Here is a 27,848-nt window from a genome sequence, read left to right on the forward strand (position 1 = left end):
CAAAAACCCGAGTAGACCCACTGGATGGACAAGCTGCCAGCTGATAAGATGGATTCAGACATTGTATCTGGTCAACCTTAATGGTACACTTCACAAAGCAACAGAAAATGAAAAAAAAAAAAAGAAAAATAAATTAGAAATTTTAGAGTAGCATACTTTTTTTTTTTTTTTTTTTTTTTTTTTTCTCAGACACTAGGATAATCTCTGAGAGTCTGGCTCCAATGTATATTCACTTCCAAGACCAGGACTGAATCCCAGACTTGCAAATAATGTTGCAATATTAAATACCAAAATATAAAGAAAACCACAAAAACCCCCTTTTGGTTTGCTAAAATAATAGTAATAAAAAATCTGCCCCAAGCTATAAAGTTCAATTGCTGTTTAGATGTAGCATATCAATTTTAGAACATGTTTATCTTATTTGAGAAAGTACAAACACTGTAGTACTCTAACATGAATAGAGTGGCTGATTTAGCTTAGAATAACTTGGAAAATATATATAACAACAAATTTCCAAATAGTTAAAAAAATGTAAGTATACTAGTAAAACCTTTTGGGTGCCAATCAGCTCCTTCTGATTGTATAACAACATCACTGACCATTTGCTCATGCTCCCAGTCCATTACAGTGGTAACATTTTTGAGACAACCAAGCCTCAGACAGACATGACATACTACATGCATTTTGTCCTGAAAGAGTGGCAGATTCTAATTCCTTGCATCATCTGTGTCTCAGGAAGGAGGATCTAGGTGCTTCTTTTCATTTTGGCATCACCATTTTTGCTGCAACTCCTAGTTTCCTTGACATAGCCAGAACAACAACGTCTATACTTATAGCTGGGGTTGAAACTATCAAGAATTTTTCTTTTGCTAATCCTCAGAAGTAAATATGCTGCATCTCTGTGCAGAGTTTAAATGCTGGGCATCCAAATACCACACAAGACTGCCCCTAAATCCTCATGCAAGGATATGGAGCCTGCCACCCTCTTTTCATACTTAAAAACCAAGCTTCATTCAAAGACACTTCAGTTTCTCAGGTTTCAGAGTTCTAAACTATAATCAGCACTTCATTACAAATACCAAGAACTTTTTATTCAGCCAATTGCCATGTTTGTTGCGCTACAGTAGTTACTTAGTACAACATCAATAAATGGCCACTTGTAGAGGGACAGACAGAATTCTGCTTGTGAAGGAAGTTATAGTTTAATGGGATAAACCTTTATACCTCTACTATGCTTTTAGAGCAAGATGAAGTATATGCCCAGCTATTATGCCTTTGGAATGAAATGAATTTTTAAAAAGAAAATAAAAGGAAAAAGGATAAAAATGAGGGAATTGGGTAAAAAGCTAAATGCAGTGAGAAGCTGTGTGATTTTAGGTATTTGTTTATTTCTTTGCATGCCATGCTGCCTCTGAAAACAAAGCGGGGAAGTAAACATAAAAAAGAGGTTTTGTCTGTATCCACAGTAATGATTCTGTGCTAACCAGGATGAAGAAATGAACATGGAACTGCTGAAATATGTGCCATGTGATATCTATATGTCTGTCCATCTGAAACTCTATGTAAACTGGGGAAATTATTGGTCATATAGTTACATTTATTACCTTAACCATCTCAGGATAAATCAACAACTGTTTTCCTTTCAAACTTGGTCAGTACTGAGCAAACAGAAGATAAATTATGAAAACACTGCCTTTTCCTAAGGTGGTACATAGGATAAAAAGGAGTATCCTAAACAGAGCTTCAACAGATACCATCTGTCACTGGGAAAAACACTCACTCCTAAATGTTGCCAGGGCTTACACATATTTGAGTAGGAACAATGAACTTCAGTTACATGTCAGTGTTTGCTAAAGATACATTGTTTGTGATTCTTAGTTTGTTCATCTACTGGATCATTTTTCATGACCACCCCTCTCCTTTGGTGTAATGCACTGGATGGCACCAGGACGTTTAATTTAAATAGAAAACTGGCATTTTCCTGATCACCAGCCGAATGAATCCTGAGGACACAGTATAGAAAATACAGGCTTTTGCTCTGTTTGCACTGACGTCAGCACAGTCTTGCCTTCCAATAAATAAATAAAGCAAAATTCTGATGAGGGATCTCCTGTCCCCAAAGAACTGCATCACATGGTTTAGCATAAAGGTGGTGGCAGTGAGTAGGTAACAGTGAAAAGAAAACACATTGGATTAGATCCTCATGTCGTGCAGGAGCTGGAGGTCTAACCCAGTGTTATTAGACTTGATGCTCAGTATGAAGTTACGTAAAAAGCACTTAGGTCTAAAATCAAACCAATGGATGAGAAAAAAAGACATGACTTTTTGTGTCCCAGTTATACCAACAAACTCATGATGGATACCTGGGAGGGTATTCCCGTCACCAAAGTGGTAAAAAGGAACCATTCAAAACATTATTTATATGCAAGATAATTTAGCATTACAGATTTCTGTTTAAGTAATTACAAAGTGATGCCAGAAACATGTTCTGAATCTGACATCCCAATATTAGCTGAAAAAATATTTTTGTGACCATTCTCTGTGATGAAGGAGTTCCTCTATTCTGAGCCATTTATTGAGCACACATACGATCTAATAGGACATCATCTGATCAAAGTTTGATACCTGACTTTGGAGTACGAGAATCATAAACTTGCTTACGGTCTATCTGGTCTGCAAACACTTCCCCATAGATCATCCAATAAGGCATGTAAAAAATGTTTTTCGCCAGCTTCCATGAAGGCTCCTCGTTGGGGAAGAGAATAGCCTGTCTTGCGACACCAAAGCTCATCAGAACCACCAGCATGATGATGACAAAGTACATCATGTCTATCATCTGAATGTAATGACAGGAAAAGAGAGAAAGAGAGAGAGAAGGGTCAAGAATTAGAGGAAATTATTTGCCCATATTGCTATTTTTATACACTGCAAAAAAGTTTGTGGATCTTAGAAACAGAATTTTCAAAAATGAATTTTGAAAAGCCATTCTCAGTTTTACACATAACAAATTTTATTTTCAAAGAAGTGAAGTGGTATTATTGGGTCATTGGTTTTACCCACTGTTGCTTTTAAAAATGATTTAAATGTTATGAATAGGGTTGAAAACACAAGATACCATCTGGTCACATCAGTTGCCTGAACAAGAATGTAGTCTGGTTTGGGCCTGTGTCAGGATATGATGTATTGTTTATAGGTACTTAGTGGCAACTGTACCAAAACAAAAGGGCTGACATGAATTATTTTATTCACTGGTGGTCATTGTCTTGGAGCAAAGGAGGGAAGCTGCATCTACATAAGGAGTAACGGGTGGCAGAACAGCCTGTTGCTGCAACATAAGGGACACCATGGTGGTAACCAGTGAGAAAGGAAAGCTGTGATACTGGCTGGACTGGATATCAGCTTGGTGGGGGAGTCTGACAAAGGCCATATTTAAAAAAAAATAAATGCAGATAACACAGACTCTATTCTTCTCCATTGTTGAAGGCCACATTAGCATATGCACAAGTTTAATTAGTGCTTGCAAACAGTGCCTGCCCATTCAAAATGTTCCTCGAAAAAGTGGGACAGCAATCCTAGGAGGTGCTGAATAGAGGCTGAAGATTAGAAGCGGAGCTGTGCTAGGAAAGAGCCTCCAGAGAGCAGAGCAATGGGCATCACGCAGCTACAGAGGAGATGCTTTATAAACCAAAATGAATGTGTAAAGGCCCTGGTAAGATCCCTTTAAAACCTTTAGTTACAGGTTTACTTAGAGGTCTTCAGTCATAACGCTGGTTATGACAGAGCTGGGTTTCACAGTTTTGGGTGTAAATTTTGTCTCTGGCCAAAACTCGAACCAAAACGCCTCTAAATCTTATGAATTTTAATCCCTTCAGTCTCTGCATTTTCTGTCTCGCTTGCATTCTGCTTTCCCTGTGAGGCAGGTGTGAAACCAACCTGCACCTCAAGTGGTATCACTCCATGGGGGACCTGCTGCAGCTCAAGAGAAGGATTGCTTATGGCAAGAGCTGGTGGAAGAGGAGACTCATTTGCAGCAGGTGGATCCGGCACTGCTGCGGGAGTTCTTCAGTTTTAAAGCACAAGGAGAAAGACCTGAGGTCAAAGTAACACTGGGAAACCAGCTAAGAGAGAAAAGAGAGGGATACAGAAGAGTGAACAGAAAAGGGTATTCTCATATTTATGAGAGACAGTCTGTAGGAGAAAGACACCTGTAGGGCAGGGCTCTGGTAGGAGACTCAAGAAGCTGGAAAGAAGGAACTGGCGACAAGTGAAACAAAACAGGGGAATACAGGAGTCTTGAGGTCCATAAAAAATGCAGGAAAGAAAGAAAACCCGGGGAGGTTAGAGAGAAAAATAAATGCCTTAAGGAATTAAAAACCAGAAGTAAATCACTATGTTATTCAGGGCATTAATCTCTCAAGAAAACCTCATTGACAAGGATCAGATCATTGTACCTCAGAGAGCATCCTGAAATGCATAATTACATTTAATTCTTATTGCTTTTAGGGAAGGAATTTTGAGATGAAACCTGGTTCCTCCCTTCTTCTCTGATTAAACTTTGTTTCAGGTAGAAATATATAACATGAAATGATGCAATATAACACCTATTTTTAAATGTCATGCAAGCTAATAAGCACAATGAGTATTTGCTGTCAATTTAAGACACTTTCTTAAATGCTTCCAGTGTTTTTCACAGAGATTTGACCTCATGTTGGAAGAAATTAAATTTTCAGTGCTATTCTCTTTTGAAGCTGCATGTTAGCTTTTCCCTCCTTCAGTCAGGTATCTTCCTAAAACCTTAGTAGCTTTTTTGAAATCCAGTGAAATAAGTGGGTGAGTTTCCACTGACTCTAATGGGCCTGTAGGGTCAAATTTCAGTTGCTATTTTAACAAGGCAATGGCCATTTCAATCATTCTGAAGAACTCATTAGTCACTGATTTTAAAAAGTCATAAAATCAAGAACTGTTGGTGCAGTTTTATAAACAAGCTGGCTCCATTTCTCCTTTCTTATTTGCAGAGAAGCTAAGAAAATGCAGCCATTCCCACACAGCAAGGGAACTGATGGCCTCTGACTCTTTTGACATGTCACAGTGATTTCATTTCATTCCAAATAAAAAGGGAGTAAATCTATCACTGTGCGAAGATGAGAAAAGCACATTATAGTAATCATATTCTGTTACTGAAGTTGGTGGATAATAATAAACTTGGCCATTCAGCTTCCTCCTCCTATCTTCACCTCTGCCTTAGCCCATTGCTTTTAAACCTCTCAAGCCCATTCCTGCCTCTTGCTTAATTTCACTTGCATATTTGTTCCTGTTGCCCAGAGGTAAAATCTATTACAGCTATTTTGTTGGATACAGTGTAAAGGCAGGTGAAGAAAAAGTTTCTTAACAATGGAAAGATCGAGTAATATTTTTCCTCCTGAGTCTAAAACTTGCTCTCGATAGAAGCTCAGGATAAAAGCTCAGATGTTAAATATGGTCTGTTGAGGAACTCAATAGCTGTTGTGGGCTTACTCTGTAGAAATATGTATGAACTATGGAACTTGATATTCTCCATAGTACTGAATAGTACTTGCAAGACCATGAAGTGAAGACAACAGAACCCAAGGAGGTAAATGGACATGTGATTTAAACAAAAATCCACACGGGAGCCTATTGCAGCCTGGAGCAAGCAGGTGCAACTCCCAGTGAAATCTGTGCATGATATAAATGGGCTGGCCATTACACAGGGGAATAGGTTGGCCAGAAAAATAGATGGAAGAGGTAAATTTTTGTAACTCAGACCCATTGGGCATTGCATGTGTGGGAAAGTGGATGTGCCAGAGTTGCTGAGTGCATGGAAAGTTGGACGAAAATGAAATAACAGGAAGGCATAAAATAAAAGAACTTCCTTCCTTTAAAAGTTGCCCAGAACTTCAGATTACTCTGGTAGCTAAATTTAGCACCCTCTGAGTGGGTGCTGAGCCTACAGAGGCTAGTGATTTTCCTGCATTTGTTTTCCACAGAAAGTGGAGTAAGGCTTGATCTGTTATAGAGATGTGAGGATGACAAAGGAATGGAAATTATATTGTTTTGTTGATTTCAATCACTTCCTTTCTGTGTTGACCCCAGGAGAAAAATAAAGCACTGTTTATACTATTGGTGAAGTGGGGCTCCTATCAGCAATCAGCAATCCGTAACACTGACTACTAGAAGTTTGTTATTCATGGTCAACCTGTTTATTATTGACCTGTTTTTAGACTGCCTTTGCTAGCACCACAACTCTGAAACTTTTTTGTGCATGGCCTCTGTGAAAAATACAACAGAGTAGGAGAGTAGTTGTTTTACTAGGAGTTTTGTACACTGTGTATTCTGTAAGCCCCAGTGTCCCTCCACCAGATCCCCTGATGGAGTGACATAATCCAGTTGGGGCATGAAAGAAGCAGATGATAACGCACGTCATCTTTTGCCCTTTCTCTTGTCCTGCTGTCTTTTTACAGTAACCTCCATCAAGAACTGTTGAGTGTTTTCTCTGTACTCTGGAGCTCTGCAAAATCCCTCCCATCAACATCCTATTGGCTTCATTGAAGAAAGGTAGCACATTTCAAAATCTTGCTTGCAGGACATAACCGTTTGACAACCACTTTCGTTTGTGTTTTCCCTCTATCTTTTTTTTTTTTTTTTTCCCCACTAAGCTGTTCTTTGTCAAACCCACCACTGTGGGTTTAGAGTTGAAAGCTGGTAAATTGAAGGGATAAACCAATGGTTCTCTGATCACCTGTTGGGTAGGGAGCCTAACTGGACATATATTTTGCTTTTCAATTTTATACCTGCTTAGAATCACTGACCTTGTTGTGACTGGTGTAATATCAAGGAGGGCTAGGCATTCCATGCATATAATCTACGTCCCCTTTTCCTGTGATGGTTAGGAAGGAGTGTGGCTGGGTCTTCTCTTTAAGGACCATTGCAAGGCAAACACACCAGACAGCCTGTTTGGACTTGCTGATTATTATCCACATAGTGATCCGACAGCAGTATTATTTGTATTTAGAAAAGTTAATATTAATTTTTTACTGAGTGCCAGCTTCAAAGATTTTTTAATTATATTTTTTAAAAAATAAAACTTAAACCCTAGAATGTGTGAAACAGCAATGATTTACACAAGAAAGGCTGGATAACTGCATATAAAACATGAGCGTGTACATTAGCTACATGTGCAGGTACTCAAATATCAGGGACGTGCACATGCATCTGTAAAGTCAGCAATGGTCTTTAACTCAATATAAGCAAAATGCTGCTTTAATGCAACTTTTATGCTGAAATGTAAGAAGAAAAATCCAGAAAGTCAAAAGTTATACATCTGACAGCAAATATCTCTCTGTTCCTCCTGTATGTGTATACTATTACATAAACTATTCATACTCCTGCCATATCCTGTACATGTGATGTGGCCAGGGGACAGAGGCTGTAGTTCTGCAAATGGATTTCTCATCTCACAAGGACACACCTGAACAGGAAAGATGGAAGAACATATGGATATGGAGCAAACTATAGAAAGGTTACAGTCTTAATAATAACTGGTATATTTTTGAACATATCACACCTATTACAACACAGTTTCTTTGAGAGTCTCAAGGTACCAAACACTTTTTTTTTTAACCTTAACAAACCACCTTCCTTTACAACTAGTTGTGAATTAGCATCCTTTGTATTTTCTGCAAATGGTGCACAGAGGTGTAGGATAGATGGCTTTGCTGTTGAAGAGGATATCAGAGAAAGACAAGCAATATCTCATCTAACAGAACAGGGAGAGTCTGTTCCTCCATTCTGGAGTTCTACACTTTAATTCAAAGTTTTAATTTAATAATAAATCACTATCAATAAAAATCAAATCAATATCAAATTCAATCAAACCAATAATAAAACAATAATAAATATATAATTATATCAAATAATATCAAAACAGCAATAATATAAATATATCAATAATATCAAATCAATAATAAATCACTGATTTCTAGATTACATTAAAATGCTAATGTGTAAAAAAAATACAGATAAATCTGCAGTGATGTCATTGGCTGAAGACACTGGGTCAAGAACATGCTGGTAAAACACAGAAAGAGTACACCAACTTCTCTTACCATTTTCCCAATCATCATAACATATGGTCCCAAATACTTGTTTACTCCAAAGATGTCTAATAGCCTTATGTACCAGTAAATGATGTTAACACAGTATATCACTCGGCCATCACTCCGGAGCGGCAGATCTTGCAGACGGAGAACCATCCCAACAGAGAACAGGAGGATAGCTATGAGATCAGTAACGTTCCAGTACTCCTGGAGCCAAACTTTTACTTTCTGTAACAGTTTCCCAGGCTCTGACATCAATATCTGAAGGACAGAGGACATGGAGAGGAAAGGAGCTGAGCTGTCTTAATTTAAGCTTGAAGAAATCTATAGTAAACAGATACAAGCCACACAGGCCAAAAGCAAAGCTGATAGATTCCTATCATATAAATATCTTATGTACTCTCTGATTTTTTTGAGAAATTCAACCATTCTCAGCTTGTATCTACGTATAAGATACCTAAAAGAAAAAGGCATGAAATAATGAAATCAGAAGAAATATATCTTTCTGTTTTTCAAATTTATTGACCCTAGTTAGAGTCTTAGAATATAGGGAGAAGTATAGAAAGATATTTTATCAGAAAATTCACATTTAAAGAAGCCATAGATTTAAAGAGAATGATTCTAAAATGTGTATTAAACTGTCAAGAAATAATTAGTAACCATAAAGATTTGGATTTAGCATTTAATCCAGAGAGATATGAGCTACTACTTGGACCCGTTTTTTGAAATTAAGTTCTACAGCTGAGAATATAATTCACAAAAATAATTAATCTTACCTTTTGAATTTATTGTCATTCTATTTGCAAGATCATTTGAGAGACTTGATTGTTTTTCCAAATTACTGTTGAAACTATTCCTCAAGTGATTTCTATGAATAATTCCTAGCTTTTAGTAAGTTAACAAGCTATTTGTTTTAATTTTCTATATTTAGCTTGAACATTTGAGCAGACTCATACAGTTCCTTAAAAAGATGAATGCCATTCTTATAATTTTCTTATAATTCATTTTTCAGAATGAATTTTAGGCTCATATTCTGTGAACAATCTCTAACATCTGCTTAGAAATCCATTCTGACAAATGTTCTTGATAAACTTTTGTAGAAAAGACAATTTGGGGTGAATGATTAGACAAAAATGGCACACACGACTGCTGCCAACAGCCTCCCACCTACTGAGCCAGCAGTGCTTTGTCTCCATCACTGTTGCAGAGTCCTCATGTGGCTACTACCACTGTTTCCCTTCTTGCTAGTGAAGTACCCTCATTATAGGCCACACAAGTAGTGTATTTTCCTCTGTTCTTTTTATCTATAATGTAGAGTTTACCATACAGTGTTTGAAATCTGTCTTTGAAGTCTAAGTGGCTGTGGCAAGACCATTTTTAGTCTCATCCTCAAAAGCATTTTCTGCAGAAAATACAAATATAAATGGTAACAAATTCAGCCCAGGGGTACAAATGTGCTGTTTCAGCTGAGGTCAGAAGGACTCGCACCCACTCACATCAGGGCTGAATTTGGCCTCTGGTGTCATTGTGGAATAAATGCACATTTGGCCAAGTGAAAAGGGCACAGTGGTAGCTGCAAGTGGGAGAGACCATGAGGGGCAGGGGATGGCAGAACAACTTCACTCTGGCTATCGACTGAGTGCCACCTTAAATACTCTGGCTCTCCTCTCCATGTCTGCTTTACCATCTTTAGGGAGATGCATGCTTTTGCTTGACATAATTAGTAAAAAATTCTCAAGATTAAAAAGGGACAGTCCTATTAGAAGTGGGCTGCAATATTCAATGTGTATCTAAATTTTACTGCAGATATAGCTGGTTTTATTTAAAGCCTTTGCATGAAATACTTGGACAGACAGAACAGCTGTAAATTTTGAATGAACTCTATTTGGGGTGGGGAATTGAAAATGGACTCTTTGCTTGTCATGCTATCACCGTGTCTCTGTGTCCATTCTGTTGTAGCATTTCTCCTTTTCCTCTCCCTGAAACATACAGTAGTTTCTGGACCACATTTCAAGGAGTGTAGCTGAGCCTTAAGATATGTCAGAAGACCTCCCCATACTTGCAAATGCTGTTAAACATGCATCATACAGAAGTCTGAATAGACAAATTCTGTGGCAGAGAGATTCTTGATTTTAAAATGGAGGAAGATAGATTTTTTAGTTCTGTGTTTTTAACAATCCATCTGCTTTTCTGAAAAAAAAAAAGGCAATTTTATGATAAGCCCATTAATCAAAAATTATCCTGAGAAAAATAAGAAAAATGGATATTAAAATTAAAAAAACCGTGGTTATTTCCTTTTTCATTCTGTCTTTCTTGGTTGGGGTGACTTTACCTCTCTCATCTTCTCTATTCCCAGAGTGAAAATGTATGAGATGACAATCCATTCCTGTGTAGATGGCCAGCGATCCATCTTCACTAACACTATATAATTGAACAGCATCAAGTAGCCTATATATGCCAGCTGTAAAGAAACAAAATGAATATCAATACTCATGATATTTATATGACTGAGGGAGTTTCTTGGATATGATTTGATACTCATAATTCCGCTGTACACAGGGTTAAACAGATAAAAGAACAATCAGACAGGGTTCTGGGTTGCCTGAAAAAGCTCACATTAAATCACTTACAGTGTGGAATCTGCAAAATACGTGCACAAACGTTCTCTCCAGCTACATCTGCCTCCCCAACAGAACTGTATTAATGCAGTTGCCCTGGATGATCCCACAACAATGGGAACTCTGATACTGCTACGCAAGCTCCCAAACTAAGTTACCTGTGTGAAGATTTCTCCCTCATCTGTTTATAATACCCTTTACTCCTCTAACACCTCTACTCTGTGTTTTTTCTCCCTATTCAGCTAGCCTAGGCTAATTCTAGCATTCCAAATCCTTTTTGCACAATCCTTGCCTGAAGCCCAGAGGGTCCTCGGTGCTGCTACAGGTCTTCCTACCCAATGTAGTACTGACCTAACATATACCATGATTCCTTCCCAGAACACTGGTACTCCTACTGACATTGCTGCAGCAAGTATCCAGGCATAGCCATGTATTCATTGGCCTTATATTTTTTGCAAGTTTTTACATACAACTGTTTTGCTTTTCCTTGTCTAATATATCTACCTTCTGGTCTGATTTTTGATACAGTGGAAAGTGTGGATTACGTTTTTAGTTTCTTTTTCCTTTCTTTCTACATGTTGAATGTAATGAAATGGTCAGTCAAAAAAAGACAAGACAGGCAAATTGGATCGTCACATTCATAAAACTCAGAGAAACCCAAGTGTCATCCTGGAGCATGGGCTGCAGCAAGGGTCAATGGCTGTGGCTGAGTTCTGTGGTGGCTGGGATCCAACTGCTTGTCTACTTTGCCTTTCAAACATCAGCCCTACAAGAAAATGCATCTTAAGGCAAGTTTAAATCAGAGAAAAGATGACTCAGTTCTGTGCATGGACCTTTTAGTCATAGTTGCAGAAAGCTTATTCCAGGTATCTGTATTTCAATGCAGTTTTTTTCTTCTCAACTTCATTTTACTCACATCTATTGTGTATTTGGTGTTAGATTTAAGATGAAACAACTACAGAGGGGTGTGAGACTTTCGGGTAGGATTATTTCTGTGTTCATCACCTCACAGAACAGGATTTCTAGTCTTGTATTTGTTAGAGAACATCACTTCTGCTCTGTGTAAAAGCCACAGGGTTCTGCCTTTTCTTCCAGTTGCTAGTTTGAAGGACATTCAAAAGAATCCTTTACATTGGCTGTAATTGTCAGTACGGAGAAGACAGACAGATGAACCACTGCTTCTTGTCTACATAAAACACAGGAGGAAATTTGTCTTTTGGTTTGTGTGTGATGATGGATTGCAACACTCAGATCTAAAGCTTGGTCTTCCCTTAACATTCCTAAAGGAAACAGAGAGCAATATTGACTTCAGGCAGCATCGAGGGTGTCAGCTGAGTCAGAAGAACTGTCTGGGCAGGCAAAACTGGACACACACCCCCCTAGCTGAAATAACACCTTCATCTATAGTGCAAAAAGGGAGGTGATACCGTCATCTAACACCCCTCCTCTTAGATCTTCTTGATAATTAATTATCAGCAAATCTTATTAATTTGGTTTGACTCAGCAGCCTTTGGTAAGCATTTGCAGTTAGTATGGCAAAAGAATAGGGACATTAAGCTTACAAAGGTGAAAGAAACTACAAGACCCTCAGTATAACTAGGGGCTTTTGCTTCTTCTTGGTTTTCTTTTGAGGTGCTGGAGTTTTTTGGTTTTGGGTTTGTTTCTTTTTTTTTTTTTTTTTTGGTCAATCCAAATTTACTGAAAATTGCTGAAACTGTTTGCATGGCAAAAAAAAAAAAAAAAGAAAAAGAAAAAGAAAAAAGCATCTTGATTTAAGAATAAAATGATGCTGAAACTGCACCACTTTAACCCAAGAAACAGGCCCTTCAGACAATGAGTGACATTCCCTTTTGCTTCCCCAGACCTGTAACTTGCTCCTGTCTTCCAGGAGGGTGTCTTGATCCCATGCTGTGGTCAAACCTGCCATGGGTACAGCTGTCCATGCTGGTACTCAAGGTTCTTTGAAAGTTTACTACACCAGTAACTGAAGCCTCTTTTTCTTTTATGTACATGGCTTCAGAAAGACCTAAGGGCTGCCTTTTTCACCCTTGAGGACATTGCCTGAAGAAACTGAGGAGAAGAATGCCTGCTAAGAAGTTTCTAGGGTGGGTTGCTCCCTGCCCTCCTATGGATGCTGTCCCATTCTATAGAAAATACTCAAATTCTCATTACGGTAAGGGACAAACCTGGAAATTGTACCAGCAGGAAAGTGCTTCAAGAGGAAGACTACCCTCCACTTTTCTCACTGATTGCAATACTTAAATGATCATAAAGTGAAGTGGTCCCAAAATGCAAAATTTAGGGCAAAGCTGTTTTGATGTTTAGAAGATAACTCTGTTTTGGGGTTCAATTTCTTCTTCAGCTATTCCTCCTCAGAAGAGGTAGAAACGTGGCCTTTTAGATCCTGCTAGCATCTCAGACTAAAGCTAGTTGTTAAAAGGGGAAGGCCATTTTCTTCTCCTCAAGTAATCTGTGAGATTAAACCTTTGAGTCATGGTTTTCAGTATAACAGTCACAAAACAGAATAGAGTAGTTGACTTTTGAAAATACTGCATGTCCAGAGAAAAAGTTTAAAGTTTTTTTGGTTGAGAAAATGTTGTTTATTTTGGCTCATCTGCTGAGACAAGATGTTACTTACACAAACATTTCCACATTTAACCCATTCTTATGTATTTTAAGAATGAAGGTGGATAAATCTGTAGATAGGTAGATACAGAATAATAAAATTATTTTAAAATTTCAAATTATTTAAATATTATTTAAAATGTCATACAATAACCGTAAGTATAGTCACTTTTCTTGCATTTTGGACTGTGGAATGTAAAATTTGGAGGATTTATTTTGAAATCTATGATTAGTACTTCTGCCTGTGTACTTGTAAAAAGTGTGATAGGCTGTGCAGTTTTAACCCTCATCTGAAAGTTGTTTTGTTTTTGGTTTCCAGGATTTTCTCAATATACCCAACCAGTCAAGCAGTACAGCCAGAATCCACCTTAATTTGCTCTTCAAGTTCAGTGTAGCTAAGATCCAGCTTTAATAAGTGACCTTGATTGAGGCCTGCCTCAGGACATAAAACTGTAGGAACAGGTCTAAATGGAAATGCAATATTGATCTTTTTGTCCCATTTCAGAACTGAACTAACACAGAGAGCCAGAATACTTCTCTCTGTTTACAGTGTAAAGACTTTTCTGGTTATGCATAATACATACTGCAATTGATAATGAGACTAGACTGCTGATGAGCAGCTTCTAGATTCATCAACCTGATTAATGTTCAATGGACACACAGTTCAGCAAGTAGTTACTCCAGGTTGCCACGCTGGAGTTATTTGCTAGCATAAGCCACATCCACCACAGTTTAGTCTTTGTGGATGTGAATTGTTCCTGATATCTGTAAAAGTATTGCCTGGACCTCAGCAGGGCAATTTTTCTTATAAGAAGTTACCTAGATAAAGATGCATTCTTTGTGATTTGCTGTGCATTCAGCAGAATGATGGAAAATATAATTGGTAAGGACCACCTGAAATCATCTGGCCAATTCCATGATGCTGAGACAGGATTAATTACAGTGTACCATAGTGAACATATGTTTTGATAAGATAGACTTAAAAATCACTAATAATGGAATATCTACCATCTCCTTACACAGTTTATGATAGTACTTCTCAGAGCAGTTAAAAACTGTTTCCTAACATCTTACTTAGAACTTCCTTGCTGCAATTTAAACCATTACTTTGTGTCCTATTCAGCAAGGCTGTGGAGATTATTCCATTTTGTTCTTCTCTGCAGTTACTTAAACATATTTTAAGACTTTTACATTCCTTCCGAAGACTTCTTTTTCTCCAGAGAAAACAACCTCACTTCCTTAAATCTTTCCCCTTAAGTCAGTCATGTTTTATAGACCTCTGGAAACATTTTTTTTCTTGTGATGGGTTTTTTTTGGTGTCCTTCAGATCAGTCCATATTTGTCACATGATAGAGAAGCTGAACAGCAATGGACTATTCCAGCCAAGAAGACTGAAAGGATTACATTCTGTGTTCATTTTACTTTTTTACTTTATCCTTCTACGTTCTAGTGCAATTCACAAATTTAATAAATAATCTCTACTCCATCGTCCAAGTTTTGAATGAAAGTATCAGATAGCACCTGATGTAGGAGACACCATAATGGAATCCTTTCCAATCTCTGCTTCCTGCCTGACAATGAATAATTACTATCTACTCTTGAGGACTAATTGCCAAAAAGCTTTGTATCCACATAGCAACTTTAACGTAACAGTTACTAATTAATCTATGAGAATACCGTGTGAAGTTTTTGATACTGTCCTACTTTAGTCAAAACTTATATTTTCTGCTCCCTTTGTAAGTTCTGTTTCTTTATAACACTAGGAGATTATACTGATTTGACACAATTTGTCCCTGAAAAAATGTACAGTAGCTGTACTGGTGTCTTTGTTATCTTATGGGTACTAACACAAACACTATCAGAGACAATCTGCAGACAAATCAAACAGAACAAAGGAAAAATGTTCCAAGCAAAGATGTGCTCTATCTGTGCTTTTTTCATCAATTATTATGCAATTTGATATCCTGACTCAGCCCAGCCTCCCATTGGGCTTACTATTGCGAGCTCTCCTTTTGGAAGTTCTCCTAGTGGGAATTCCTTGGGAGCACTGCCTGCAGCAAACTGCCACTTGTATTTAAAAAAACCCCATACACAGTCATTCAAATTTTAACCATTAACTTCCTGAATGAAATGATAGTCTTTAAAGACAGTTTTGCAAGTGCTAGCTGACCTCCAGAAAAGATTTTTATTAAACTATTTGTGGGTAAGCCGTCCAATGCATGCAGATGCAGACTTTCAATGAAATACACATGATGACCTCAATCCAATTTCGGTATTTGTCCAAACAGTAGTACTATAACAGGAAAAACTTCTTACTGTGTAAAACCAAAATTTAACGATGGGAGCATTGTAGAACTCATAAATTTTTCTTCCAACAGGGATGAGTCTGTGTCTGCTCTGAACTTCCTCTTCCTCTTTCTTTCTTGAGGACTCTCCATTCCCTCGTCCCAGCATTGCCTACAAGAAATAATATTTTTTGTGTTTCTTTCTTTGTGAAAGACAAATTAAGTTTTTTTTTTTTTAAACTTTTTAAAAGGAAAATATTCAAAACTTCTCTGATGTCTTGATCTTTAGACAAAACCAGGTAACCATAGCTAGGTGTAAAATACTTTGTTCTCAGATTATCTTTTTTTTGCAGGGAAGCTGCAGCTTAATACTTCTTAAGGTGAAAAAGCAACGCTTTGGCAGCACCTATCAGCAGCAGTGTGAAATCCTTGACTGGTGAACAAAAAATGAGATGTGGAGAACATTTCTCCTTTTTGCTGTGTGGACAGCAAAATCTTTACCTGACAATAGCTTTTTTTGTTGTGTACTTCTATACAATAAACAGATGCACACAGAAAACAGACAAGTTTTGGTTTTAAACAAGGAGAAGTTTATAAGGCTGAGACTGAGGGAGAACAACAGGGGAAAAGATGAGCTGGCAGTTGCTGGACTGGAAGCAATGAAGCCAGTGACTCTTTTTACGTTGGTCACTGGATCTGTCACAGGCGATGATCCCACAGTGAACTTCACATGGATGTAGAGGACTGACCACTAGTGTCCACTGCAGAATTCAGGCCTTGGATTGAAAGATCCTTCTATATGACTGTAGCTTCTTCCGTAGGGAAGTTCCAGACTTCTAATGCACTGCCTCTGTTAGGCTTAATCTCACTGTTAACATTGCAATTCAGACTCACTGAAGATCTGTGCTGAGTTCCAGAAGCACATACTTAAGAGTCATGAGCTATAAGTGCAAACCCAGCAGGCAAAACATAGTTATATTTTTTTTACTCTCAATTTCATGATCAGCTACCAAGAGGTGGAAGGAGTGACTAAACTATAAACTTACTGAAGTTAATGCTTAAAAAAGGTGTCCCTTTGTATTTAGAGAACCGTTCTTTCTAAAACAATTATTTTGTGACTAGTAGACTAAGAGTGGATTTTAGGTCATTGTGCCCTGAGCAAGTTCTTACTATTTAGTTTGTGGTAGCACCCAGAGATTGCAGCACTCTTGTACATGAAAGCAATTGCAAGAATTGATGTATAATTGTCCTATCGAAGTATGCAGGGATTGCACAATGATGCATTTATTTAAATGTTTCTATAATGTTTTTTTCTACAAGCAGATCAAAGCACTTTCATACTTTTGTGTTAAGTGAAGCAAACTTTCACCATCCCTGAAGATGAGAACACCATTGTTCTCATCTGCAGCTTAAAAACACGGAAAGCTAAGCCCCTAAAGAGAGCAATTAGATGCCAGACATATTGTCTTTCAATAAACAGATCTATCTCTGTGCTCTCTGATTCAAAAGGATGTTCAGCACATACTTAACTTTTCAGCTTCAGGTGAGCTATTTGATCTGGTTCTAGTGCCCTGCAGGAAACGGAGATACACTTCTTACATATTTAAAAGTAATAATCACAATCTTTCCTGTTCTTCCTTTTTCTAGGCCTCATGTGGAGCTATTAATATAGTTCTTTGGTCTTGTAAAATAGTAATTTGTAATGATAAAATGATGACTTTTTTTTTTTTTTTTTTTTTTTTTCTGTCAGTGTAGATATTTGTAACATAATTAGGAACCTGTATGGCTCCTGATGGCTCCTGCATAATATTTCTCTTTAATTTCATTGATGCATTAGTTTTTTCCTTTGGTATTATTACTTTCCACATGGTCCCTTATATTCTTGAATTTGACTATGCACAGATGTTGCCCTACACATTTTAAATAAAATAGAACAAAGATTCAGGACACAAGAATACCACACTGAAACTAACCTGCTGAGAACAGGTTGCCCAGGGAGGTCGTGGATGCCCCATCCCTGAAGGCATTCAAGGCCAGGCTGGATGTGGCTCTGAGCAGCCTGCTCTAGTGGCTGGCAGCCCTGCGTATGGGGGGGGGGGTGAAACTAGATAATCACTATGGTCCTTTTCAACCCAGGCCATTCTATGATTCTATGAGATCCTCTTAAAACTGTAGCAGGCTTTCATGAAGTTACCTATTTCCTTTATCTTTTTATGCCCGCAGATTTCTAAATTCATTGCCATAAATGTAGGTAAAACAGTGCATATTAAAAAATTAAATATACCTCCTGTTGATTCTCACAGAGCACAAAAAACCTCTTAAAAGTCCATCAACAGTTTCATAAAGAAGAGAAAAGATGAGGTGGCTGTTAAGTAGAGGAGAAGGGTTCTTATTAGATAAGCAGACAGTCTCCAAGAATATGAGACTTACTGAATATAACTATAGTAGCACAGATTGCACAACCTTCACAGAACCCCAGGTATCATTACCTGAAGTCTATAAAACCAAACTAATTCCCTGATCTATATCAAGGATTGTTTACCTGGAGAACAAAAAAAAGTGGAGTATGGTCTAAATGCTTTGGGAAAATTATAGCCCAAGAAAAGACTAATTTCTTTGCTACTCTCTACCTCCTGATGCTGTTTTATGGAAAGCTGCTGTCTGGTGCTACAGAGTTTTCTGTAGCTTTTCCCAAGGCTTTGTCTCTGCTGTCCTCTGGTGCTCAAGAATTTTGCAGCAGAATGAAAATGAATGCTGGCAGCTTTAACAAACCAGCAGTCCTGTGCTTTAGTGAAGGGGATTATTTCACAGAGTTTAAAGCACTCACAATTTATAAATTTACTAATTCTGAGACACCCTTAGCTCTCACTGGAATCAGTGAGTTGTGGATGTTTTTAGGATAATGCTCTTTCAGTACCTGGATTTATGCTTTAGCTCATGGATGCTGATTTCCTGTTTGCTATTGTGCTTTTGGTGATAAATTATGCTGTAATTTTATCTTGTTATAATTATTTCTTAATTAATTGTATCATATAATACTAACCTCTCCCCTCCCCCATGATACAGGTGGGGAATTGTTCTGAGATGGCTGGGGATTAGATTTGACCTGATATCCCCTACTGTTAATTATATCACAGTATTAACAAACTGAAAATCCTCCCCATTAGAAACATACAGAAATAACTTAAGTGACTGTGTTAACAGAATAGCTGCAATGCCGAATGTGAACAAATGTTTTTTCACTTGCAGGGGGAAGCAATAGGGTGGAAATGACTCCAGACACTGCTGTGTGTGGGCGGCATCTCTTTCTCTAATACACAATTTTGTCCATGATTCACTATGAGTCATGCAAGGTAAACCCAACAGCAGCTCAACCACATTGTAAAGTACAGTACACTGCATCATTTTAGCCTGAGGGGATTGAAGTGTGCATAGTTTTTACATGGAGATTTTTTCTAATCGGGGTTCTGTTTTGGGTTTTTTTGAGGTTCTTTATGTTTGTTTGTTTGCTTTTGTTTGTTTGCCTTTTTGTTGTTGTTGTTGGTTTTTGTTTGTTTGTTTGTTTGGTTTTTTCCAGATTTTGTTTTATGTAATTGAGGACCGTTCACTGATAGGGAACCAGAACAGTTTTGGGTTGTGCATTTTTGCATTAATATATGTTAATGATCCTATAATATATTTGTTTTATAATTAAATAAAAGGAATTTTAGTACTGCTAGAACAATCACAGGCTCTTCAAATTTTATCCTTAGTGAAATATGCATGCTACGTATAGACTTACCCTGTATTCACAGAGAACTGGTGTGGAAATGGTACATAGCGGGGTAGATATACTATACCTCTCTCTGAACACCCCATTGTGTCCTGTTCTATGCATGGAAATACTGCCTCCATGGTAGTTATTCTAAGGTTACTGTTCTCTGCCTTGAAATATTGTCAGGAAAAAATGTTTAGTGCGTTTGAGTTACAGGTGTGTAATACTGTATTTTGCCCAAGCTCAGTAGTTCTTTAAGGTGAATACAGAGGAGCAGGGCCAAAGCACCAGGAGCTCAGTCACCCTGGCTGCTGAGTGCAGAGAAGGACACTGCCGGGGCATCTGTGTAGTGGTGGTATGGGGGCTTTCCAAAACCCTTGGAGAAACACAGGAAAATCTCTCCTTATGGAGAGGGCCAGCACTTCTGCGACATGACTGCCAGAGGTGTCTGCCACTTCTGTTTTCCAGATGAGCTGAAGGCGTGCCTCACTGCTGGCATGTGAGGTCCTGCCAGCACTGTCCCCCAGCGGGGTGGGTGAGATGGGCCAGGGGCACAAGGACAGTGGTCTTCAACTTTTCCTATCTTAAGAACTGTATTTTTAGTGATGCAATATTTGGTTGGTTCTTGCCATGGAGAAAGGCTAAGCATGCATACTGCAGATGAGATAATGCAAGCCCAGAGGCCAACACAACTAGCTTTGCTGCTAATGAAAATCCTAACTCAGACTCTAAGTGATGGCCATGGAAGTCCAAACTTCCTATCTGATGTACAAAACAACATCTAAAACATCTTCTGAGAGACTTATATGAGTTATTTTGTGTTCTGAAATTAGTTCATTAACTGGGGAACTCTAATACCTAAACAATAAGCCACTGAATCAGGATAAGGATACTCCTAGTTATGGCTTCCAAAATCAGTGTTATTTTGGGAGGAGGGTAGACTGCTGGGGTTTCTGACTGACCTGAAAATCAGCAACTAATGAAGGCCCTCGTCAGGACACTGTACAAATACAAAATGTCTCTGGCCTTTAGAATTTCATTCCCTTATACTCCTCTGTGTCTGATATTCAGAATTAATGACTGGCAGCTCCATGCATAAATTGTAGTAAAGTCCTTGGTGCTGAGGGAGCAGTGATGAGAGCAGTATTCAAGCGTGTTTTTGTGAGTAGCTGCTATAAGGAAAGTCTGTTGCCTAGCATTTAGGTGTTAAGGAAATGTGTGCCCAACACTCTCATATATCTGTTATAAAGTTAAAAGCAGGTGTGAGTAACAAGTAGTTTACAGTGAATAAACACTACATCCTTATAGTATATCCAAACGTTCAGCTACCCCCCAGATCCTTTGAGAGAAACTTAAACCAAATACATACTCGCATACACAATGTTGCTGTAGCCTGTGTGATCACATTTTTCTGTGCAAAGGAGGTGTAAAGTAGTGCAAAAATCACTGTGGCCCTATACCTCATCCACTCTGCACAAGTGCAGTCCAGTAGAAACTGACTCTTTTGGCCTATCATTAGTCACCTGGGCTTAGCAGTGCAAGATACACAAGACTTCAGCAATGAACAGACCTTGATTAGATGTGATCTCTTTATCTTAGCAGTACTTTTATAAAAGTGCATATGGACATAATATTATAGCAATACAGAGACTTGAGAAGTATTCATTTGAAATGAATAGAAACAGAGTTAAGCAGATGGTTTGGATGATATCTTATTTGCCAGAAATGGACTTTTGAGGTGACTGAAGTGATTTTTAGTTAATCAATTTTGTTTAAGCTTTAAGCTGAACAAAGCTCAGAAACCCAAACCATGGAAAACATTTTAAAAACATTTTAAACAATCATGTACCCATTAAGTAAATGAGTAAAAGAAAACTGAAGTAATAATTAAAAAAAAAATCTATTTGTTTGTCCTGAAAGGAAAAAATGTGGAGAAAAATATACACTTCATTTTCAATACAATAGTCACAAGCTGTGGTTAGGGTGAGTGACTGATCTATTGAGCCAGAGTTCAGCAATTGGTAAAACATTTGTCATATCACACCACAATCAATTATTAATCTTAATGAACTATGAATAAGGTATCCTTAATACAAGTGTGTCTAAAGGGAATCTTCACAAAAACATTCCCCAAACAGTCTTGCAAGCATCCTCTCATCAGTGGAGAAGAGACCCAACCTAACTTATGCCAGACTATTTGACTAAGGCCAGAACACCACAAAACTTCAATCTAAAATATTTTCCTATATTAAAAACATATCAGGTAGGAACACCCTCCCTGACATGGTTCCTGAAGGTGCCTAGATTTAACTGGCTATGGTGTCTAACAACGGAAATACATGCAAAGGTGTCTTTGCTAGCAAATCATCTCTCCTCACTACTGAAGAGCACCTGAGTGAAGGAGCTGTGTTAGAAATAATAAAGCACAGTATCAATTACATGCTAAAATATTAAATCAGCAGTAGTGTACCAAAGATATTGTTTCTAAACTTGCTGTAGTCCACAGAAAGAGTTCTTGTTTTATGGAAAAGGCTGTATGTGTCTGAAACTTCACTAGAATGATGCAACAAATTTGAGGGAATTAAGGGCAGAGTCAGTGACAGGAAAGGGCACTAGGACTGTCAGCACATGGAAGGGAGAAGGGAGGGAACATCTAAGACTCATCTGGAATAGCAGATCCAGTTCAGCACATCACTTCATTGTAGCAGAAGTCAGAAGGTAAAAAGGAAACAGTATTGTAGACAAGAAACCAGGAGCTGGGATAACTGCAGAGAGATGGAAATTACTTTGTCCCCAAATTTCTCCCCATTGCCAAGAAAAAGGCAGCTTGCAAAGTGCTTATTTGATTTGAATAGGCACTTCATCAGTGGATCAGAAGCCAGGGATAGTAAATTGCAATTAATAGCTAATGAGCAGAGAATGGCCCGTTGCTCCTGTTCTGGCTTCTGGCCCTTCCCAACAGCCAGGTTCTTGCCTGCAAACGGGTCCTGTAGGTGGGTCTTGCGGGCTGCTCCTTCGGCTTGCCTGCATATGGGGTCCTGTAGGCAGGTTCTTCTGCCTGCCTGCAGACGGGGTCCTGTGGGCAGCTCCTGCTGTTTGCCTGTGGGAAACAGTCTGGTTTTGTTCCTTTTTTTTTTTTTTCTTTTTTTTTTTTTTCTTTCAGATCAACCAGGAAAATAGCTTTTACTTCTATACCTCTATCCTGACCTTGACCAACTGGGGTTGAGTTTTAAGGCTTTCAAAGACACCACAATCAAACCCAAACCAAAGCAAACCAAACTAACCTCAGGCAGGTCTGATAGCTCATATGATAATTGCCCAAATTAAAAAGTGTCAAACAAGCCTAGAGAACAAGAGACTGAGAGCTTTAGCTATTTGATCCTCTTTGTGGTGCAAATTATTCCTCTAAGGCTATGTTAGTAATACAGACAGTCCCTCCTTACACAGTTCTGCTGAGTTGCACAAGCTCTTTGTAAGGGCTGAGCTGTTTAGCTGCTTGCTAATGTCTTCAGTGGATTAAAAACTGTGTGTATGTGTGAGAGGCAATGACCACAAATTTATAAAGAATTTTGAAAATGTTTTCATCATTTTTCTTACATCTTTGAGTACTTACTTGTCCTCTAATGAAGTTAACCAAAAGAAAAAAACATCTCTAACTTCTATGAATCTTTAGGTATTTCCATCCAAAGGAAGACTTAGTGAGCTTCTTTTCTACCAGAGGCCCACTCATCTATCGAGGCTTAATGATTTCAATTCTGAAATCTCCTTAATTTATTTCAGACAACACTGCACCAAATTGAATCAAAATATGAGAATATAACATTACAACATGGTGCTTCAGCACCACTATGCGCTACTGCAATATGGAGACACAATGACGCCAACTTCTTTGGTTTGAGTCCCACTGAGGAGAGGGTTAAGAGTGGTATCCTGTCATCTGCTAAATTTAGCCATCAGACAGCCTGCAATGCCCACAGAAGTGGGAACAGCAAATTGACAGCACTGAGGCTGGTAATTTATTGTCAGCACTTACAGTGAGTTCCATGTCCTCCTCCTCTTTTTCTTTCACTGGCTTCTCTGGTTCCTCTGGCTCCTTCTCTTGAAGATGTATCTCATTGGCCTGGGACATGTAGGGCATATCATCTTTGTTCTTGAACTCCAAGCTGAGGATTGAAGGAGGAAGTAGAATTCCTAGAATTACCTAAAGCAATAATAATGATAACAATAATCATCACAGTAAACAGATTACAATAATGATGGTTACTTAGTATCAAATGGAACAACTCCCTCGGGACATTTAGGAAAAGAAAGATACTCATGCATGTGAGTTTCTATGGCAATAGAGTATTTGTCACTTAGGGTAATGTTTTCAGAGCTCCCTAATGAAACAAAGCACCTAAGGTTTATTAGCGTTGCTGTGAGTGCTATGGCTAATTGTCCCTCTTGAATACTTTATCTGCTTGCTCATCAGAAGCATATTGTTACATACCAGAATATATTTACAAAATATGAGGTAAGGTTAACAGGAGGTGGGACCATGGGAATGTTCAGACCTTGGACCTGCAGATTTCTGCATTTATATAATAGATAATATCAGTGTAAATGACACACAAGCAGTACTAATTTATGCAGAGCATGTTAATAGGTCTCAAGCTCTCTGTCTCTTAATGCACACAGGTAGTCAAGGTGTAAGCATGTGTGGATCTGAGGAGATAAGGCAAAGCCAGCATTAGCAAATGATGATGTGCTTAGCTGTGCTTTCCCTTTAGATTTTGCTTCAGTAACTTGGCACCTGCATAATGCTCACATGAATGCCAGCTGCTTCTTGTCTGCCTTCCCTCTCTCGTGATGTGGGAGTGCAGAAACCATTAAAATTACTTTGGGTGGATATACACAATGAATGATGCTTGGGGTTAAATCAGTAGTATAACTGAAGAGGTAACATAACAATACAAAAAGCAGTGGCCTGTCTGTATTCACAAGCACATCAGCTTTTCCTGGTTTTGCTGTAATCTCATGGAAAATGATTTTATTATAAATCTCTCCCTTAATGACAGTGAAACCATAGAGTTGCCTTGTTAGCAGGTCAGGAAGGGTGGCTGCTTGTGCTCATCATATTGATAGACAGCATGTGTGTTGTTGAAACCATCCAAAGTACTGCAATTAGGAGCAGTTAGTGTATGTGAATGCTGTGCCCAGCCTTGGAAGAGCTGAGCACCAGGCTGCCTGCACTGCTCCTGCACTTGGCATGTTGCAAAAAGGATGTATCCAGGGAGAGTGGGTTACAGGCAGACCTGGCTTCCCAGTGAGGCTATTTTTAAGAACAGGCAGGATTAAGAATTGCCTCTCCTGCTCCCATTGGTGCTATACATCCCCAGCGAGACTCTAAATAATTACATTCAACCTTCTTGCCATTGCCCATTTTGACAGCAGAAAATTTTTCATGGGAAACAATCCATGATTCATGCTTGCAAATTTATTTCTTTGCCATGCTGCCTTGTGCTCAGGTAGCTTGTAGCCTGCTTTAGCTTTAAACAGGCCCTGCTAATGAGCTTCAGTGAAATAAAAGACTGGAAACTGAGTAAAGGATCCTTGTGAAGCCTTGATGTTACAAGAAGCTGAAAGGACACAGAGTCTGTTACCTTCAGTTATTCATTGTGAAAGATAGGTCTATTTTATGGATTAAGAGATGCATGCTGCAAAGAAGAAAACATGAAGTGGGAAATGAGTCCCCATTTACCCAGGTTGAATATCTGCAGAGCCAAGCAGGGAACAAGGCAAATGTCCCTCTGAAGGGCAATTGGCCTGTGAGTGGAGTCAGAAAAATAGGTAGCAAAGATGTCTCAAAATGGGAGAATGCTTTCTACCTGTAAGCAGAACAATATTTAACCACAGCTCGCAGGATGATGATGAGAATGCTATCAGCCACTCATTCTCATTCATCACTGTCACTGGATTAAACCCAGTACAATAATGATGCATGTACTCATAAGCATTCTCACCATTACTGAACATCTTTTCACACAGCAAAACAGCTGAGCAATTACCACTTCTCACACACACAATTAATGCAGAGAGAAAACCCCTTCCCTGAAAATATTTCTCAGTGAGCTGGTAGGAAGAAGCAATTCCTGGTTTTGTACTAACTGGTGAGTACTTTGGTGAAAGTGAAGGATGCCAGCCCACGGACACAAATTCAACTCCCAGAATTCACCTTGCTCTATTAGCAGTTTTACTAACTGTGGAAGTAAAGCTTAAACAGCTTTGAAAATTGAATTATCCTCTAGATCATCTAAGGTAGTCCCTTCAGATAACTCACCAGGAAGACTGGCAGGGGATTGCAAGAAAATTTGTACTGCTTGCGTTGGCCTGTTCTGGGGAAGGTTGTTGTGTCAGCACCTTTCACTAGCGGTTAATTCACTTACAGGTTCTTTTTCTTTATTTATCTTTAAAAGCCTTGGCTAGCTCCTCAACTATCCAGGCAGGGTGACATGCTAACCTCATGACTCGATTCTTATTTTGATCGCTCTCACTGATGCTGGAGGGGTCTTTGGGAAAGACGATAAAAACTAAGTAACTAAGATGCTTTTAACTTGGGTTTGTGATAAGCTCCCTGCTGAAAAACTGAACACAGGAAGAATATAACCTGCTTAATGTCACTACAAATAAGCACCTGAAATATTGAGACAGTTATTGATTTGTTGTGAGCCCCATCACCATCTATTAGAACTCCTCTGACTGTTAATTTTAATCTAAAACAGTGCTAACCTTTAGGCCAGAATTTTTGCGCATCCGGAGACGACCCATCCACATGTCTGTGAGCAGCATTTGGCTGCAAGTGTGAGCAATGAAGTCCCTGTGCTTGGCTGCCACTGCGAGCTGCAGGCATGTGGCATTGCTCCAGTTCTTCAGCTCGTAGGTCAGCAGTTTCATTGCCAGTTGCTCGTCTTGCTTGTACGACTGGTCCAACAGCTCGACCGCCAACTGGCCGAAGTCCCTGCAACAGAGGGACATTTGTCCATTCCCACTAGCCCAAGCAGCGTGCTGCAGAAAATGCTGCTCTGCGACTGACAGCTTCTGCAAGGAGGGCATCCCCTTCCATCATACAAATCGTGATGCTGACTGTACACATAGAAACCCACATTTTCAAATGTGAGTGGCTAATGGTAGGCATATAAATAAATGCCCCAACTTAGAAGTAATGAGCACCCACACCTACCAGCTGTCTGCTCCCACCTGCCTGCCCACCTCCCTGACATTTTCTAGCTGAAGTCCTCTGGTTATCTGCAGCTTGGAGGATTGTTTCTGTGAAGTTCACCCATGGCTTCATAGTCAACTCTCCTGGGAAGAAGTGTCTAATACCCTTTTTTAAATTCTGTGTCTCAGATTTTTAACATCAGGAAAGATTATTATGGAATCTAGTATCTTGGCTTGCTCACCTAAGCATGAGCTCTTGGTTAATTAACACCTCTGCCTGAACATTATGTTTATAAGGATTTCAACAATTGTTCTGCTTGGGATGAACAGTGTGTCTTGAAAGAGCACAGAGAAAGGTTGCAGCCTGACTCTTGAGGCCTCAGGGAGAACATGTAGACAATGTAATTTCACTGCCTTCTTGACACCTTCTCATTTCAGAAGTTATACTGCTAGCAACACTGCTTCTCTGTCAGACAGATTGTTTAAAAGCCATTTAGACTTTCTCTAAAGTGACTGCATTTTCCCTAAAATTACAGCATGGTATAGATAAGCAAATTTCAGGCAGGTTCACCAACCTCTCTACGTGTTGTTTTTTATTTTTTATTTTTTTTTTAAACCCAGGAGAGTGTACATGAAAGAAAATTCACCTGGAATTATGGTTCAGCTCTTGGGATATATCATCGACCATGTCATTTTCTGATGCTTCGTGGGCCATAGCTTTGCAGAGTTTACAGGCCACCAGTGCTTTAGCCATAGCCTCTTCCCCATGCTGCCAAAAGAAGAGGGCCATCTTCTGACGCTTCATCAGCACAGCCCACACCATCAGCTCATGGAATGGGAAGGGGAAATGATTGATCTCAGGGTCATCCAAGTCAATATCAACTTCCTCTTCTCTTTTCTTTGTTGTTTTCCTCCCTCGCCGTAAAGGGACATCATCCTGTGAGAATTGTAGAGAAACTTTTTCACCAGTGAAGGAACTGAATCAATTAATACAATGCATTGGAATCAGTATCTGAGATGTCAAACATACTCCCTGCAGGCCAGCCCCTTCAGTTTTTTTGGATAAAATATTTAACACAGGAAAATGATGAAAAAGTATTGGTCCATGCATTGTAATTAAGAAGTCAGTAACCCCATACCTAAACACAGGGAAAAAGAGCTTTGGACTATTACTCTGAACTGTTCTTTCTCCCTAAGAACACATAGCACAAGCAGAAAATATCCAGAGCCATTTTGGAAAAGCCACCATTAAAAT

General features: G+C 38.8%; 1 protein-coding gene across 1 annotated transcript in view; it reads right to left on the reverse strand.

The window, feature by feature from the left end:
• Positions 1-27,848, reverse strand: part of TRPM3 (transient receptor potential cation channel, subfamily M, member 3) — a gene marked incomplete at its 5' end in the record, with an annotated part of 65,650 nt that overhangs the window by 15,534 nt on the left and 22,268 nt on the right. The window contains 7 exons of the mRNA XM_010078460.1: positions 2,626-2,836; positions 8,124-8,375; positions 10,447-10,575; positions 15,674-15,814; positions 23,430-23,597; positions 26,165-26,393; positions 27,241-27,530. Coding sequence (XP_010076762.1) covers positions 2,626-2,836; positions 8,124-8,375; positions 10,447-10,575; positions 15,674-15,814; positions 23,430-23,597; positions 26,165-26,393; positions 27,241-27,530 — 1,420 coding nt within the window. The remainder of the gene's footprint in view (positions 1-2,625; positions 2,837-8,123; positions 8,376-10,446; positions 10,576-15,673; positions 15,815-23,429; positions 23,598-26,164; positions 26,394-27,240; positions 27,531-27,848) is intronic.

This window comes from Pterocles gutturalis, unplaced genomic scaffold (assembly GCF_000699245.1).
Source record: "Pterocles gutturalis isolate BGI_N339 unplaced genomic scaffold, ASM69924v1 scaffold1623, whole genome shotgun sequence".
Lineage (NCBI taxonomy): Eukaryota > Metazoa > Chordata > Aves > Pterocliformes > Pteroclidae > Pterocles > Pterocles gutturalis.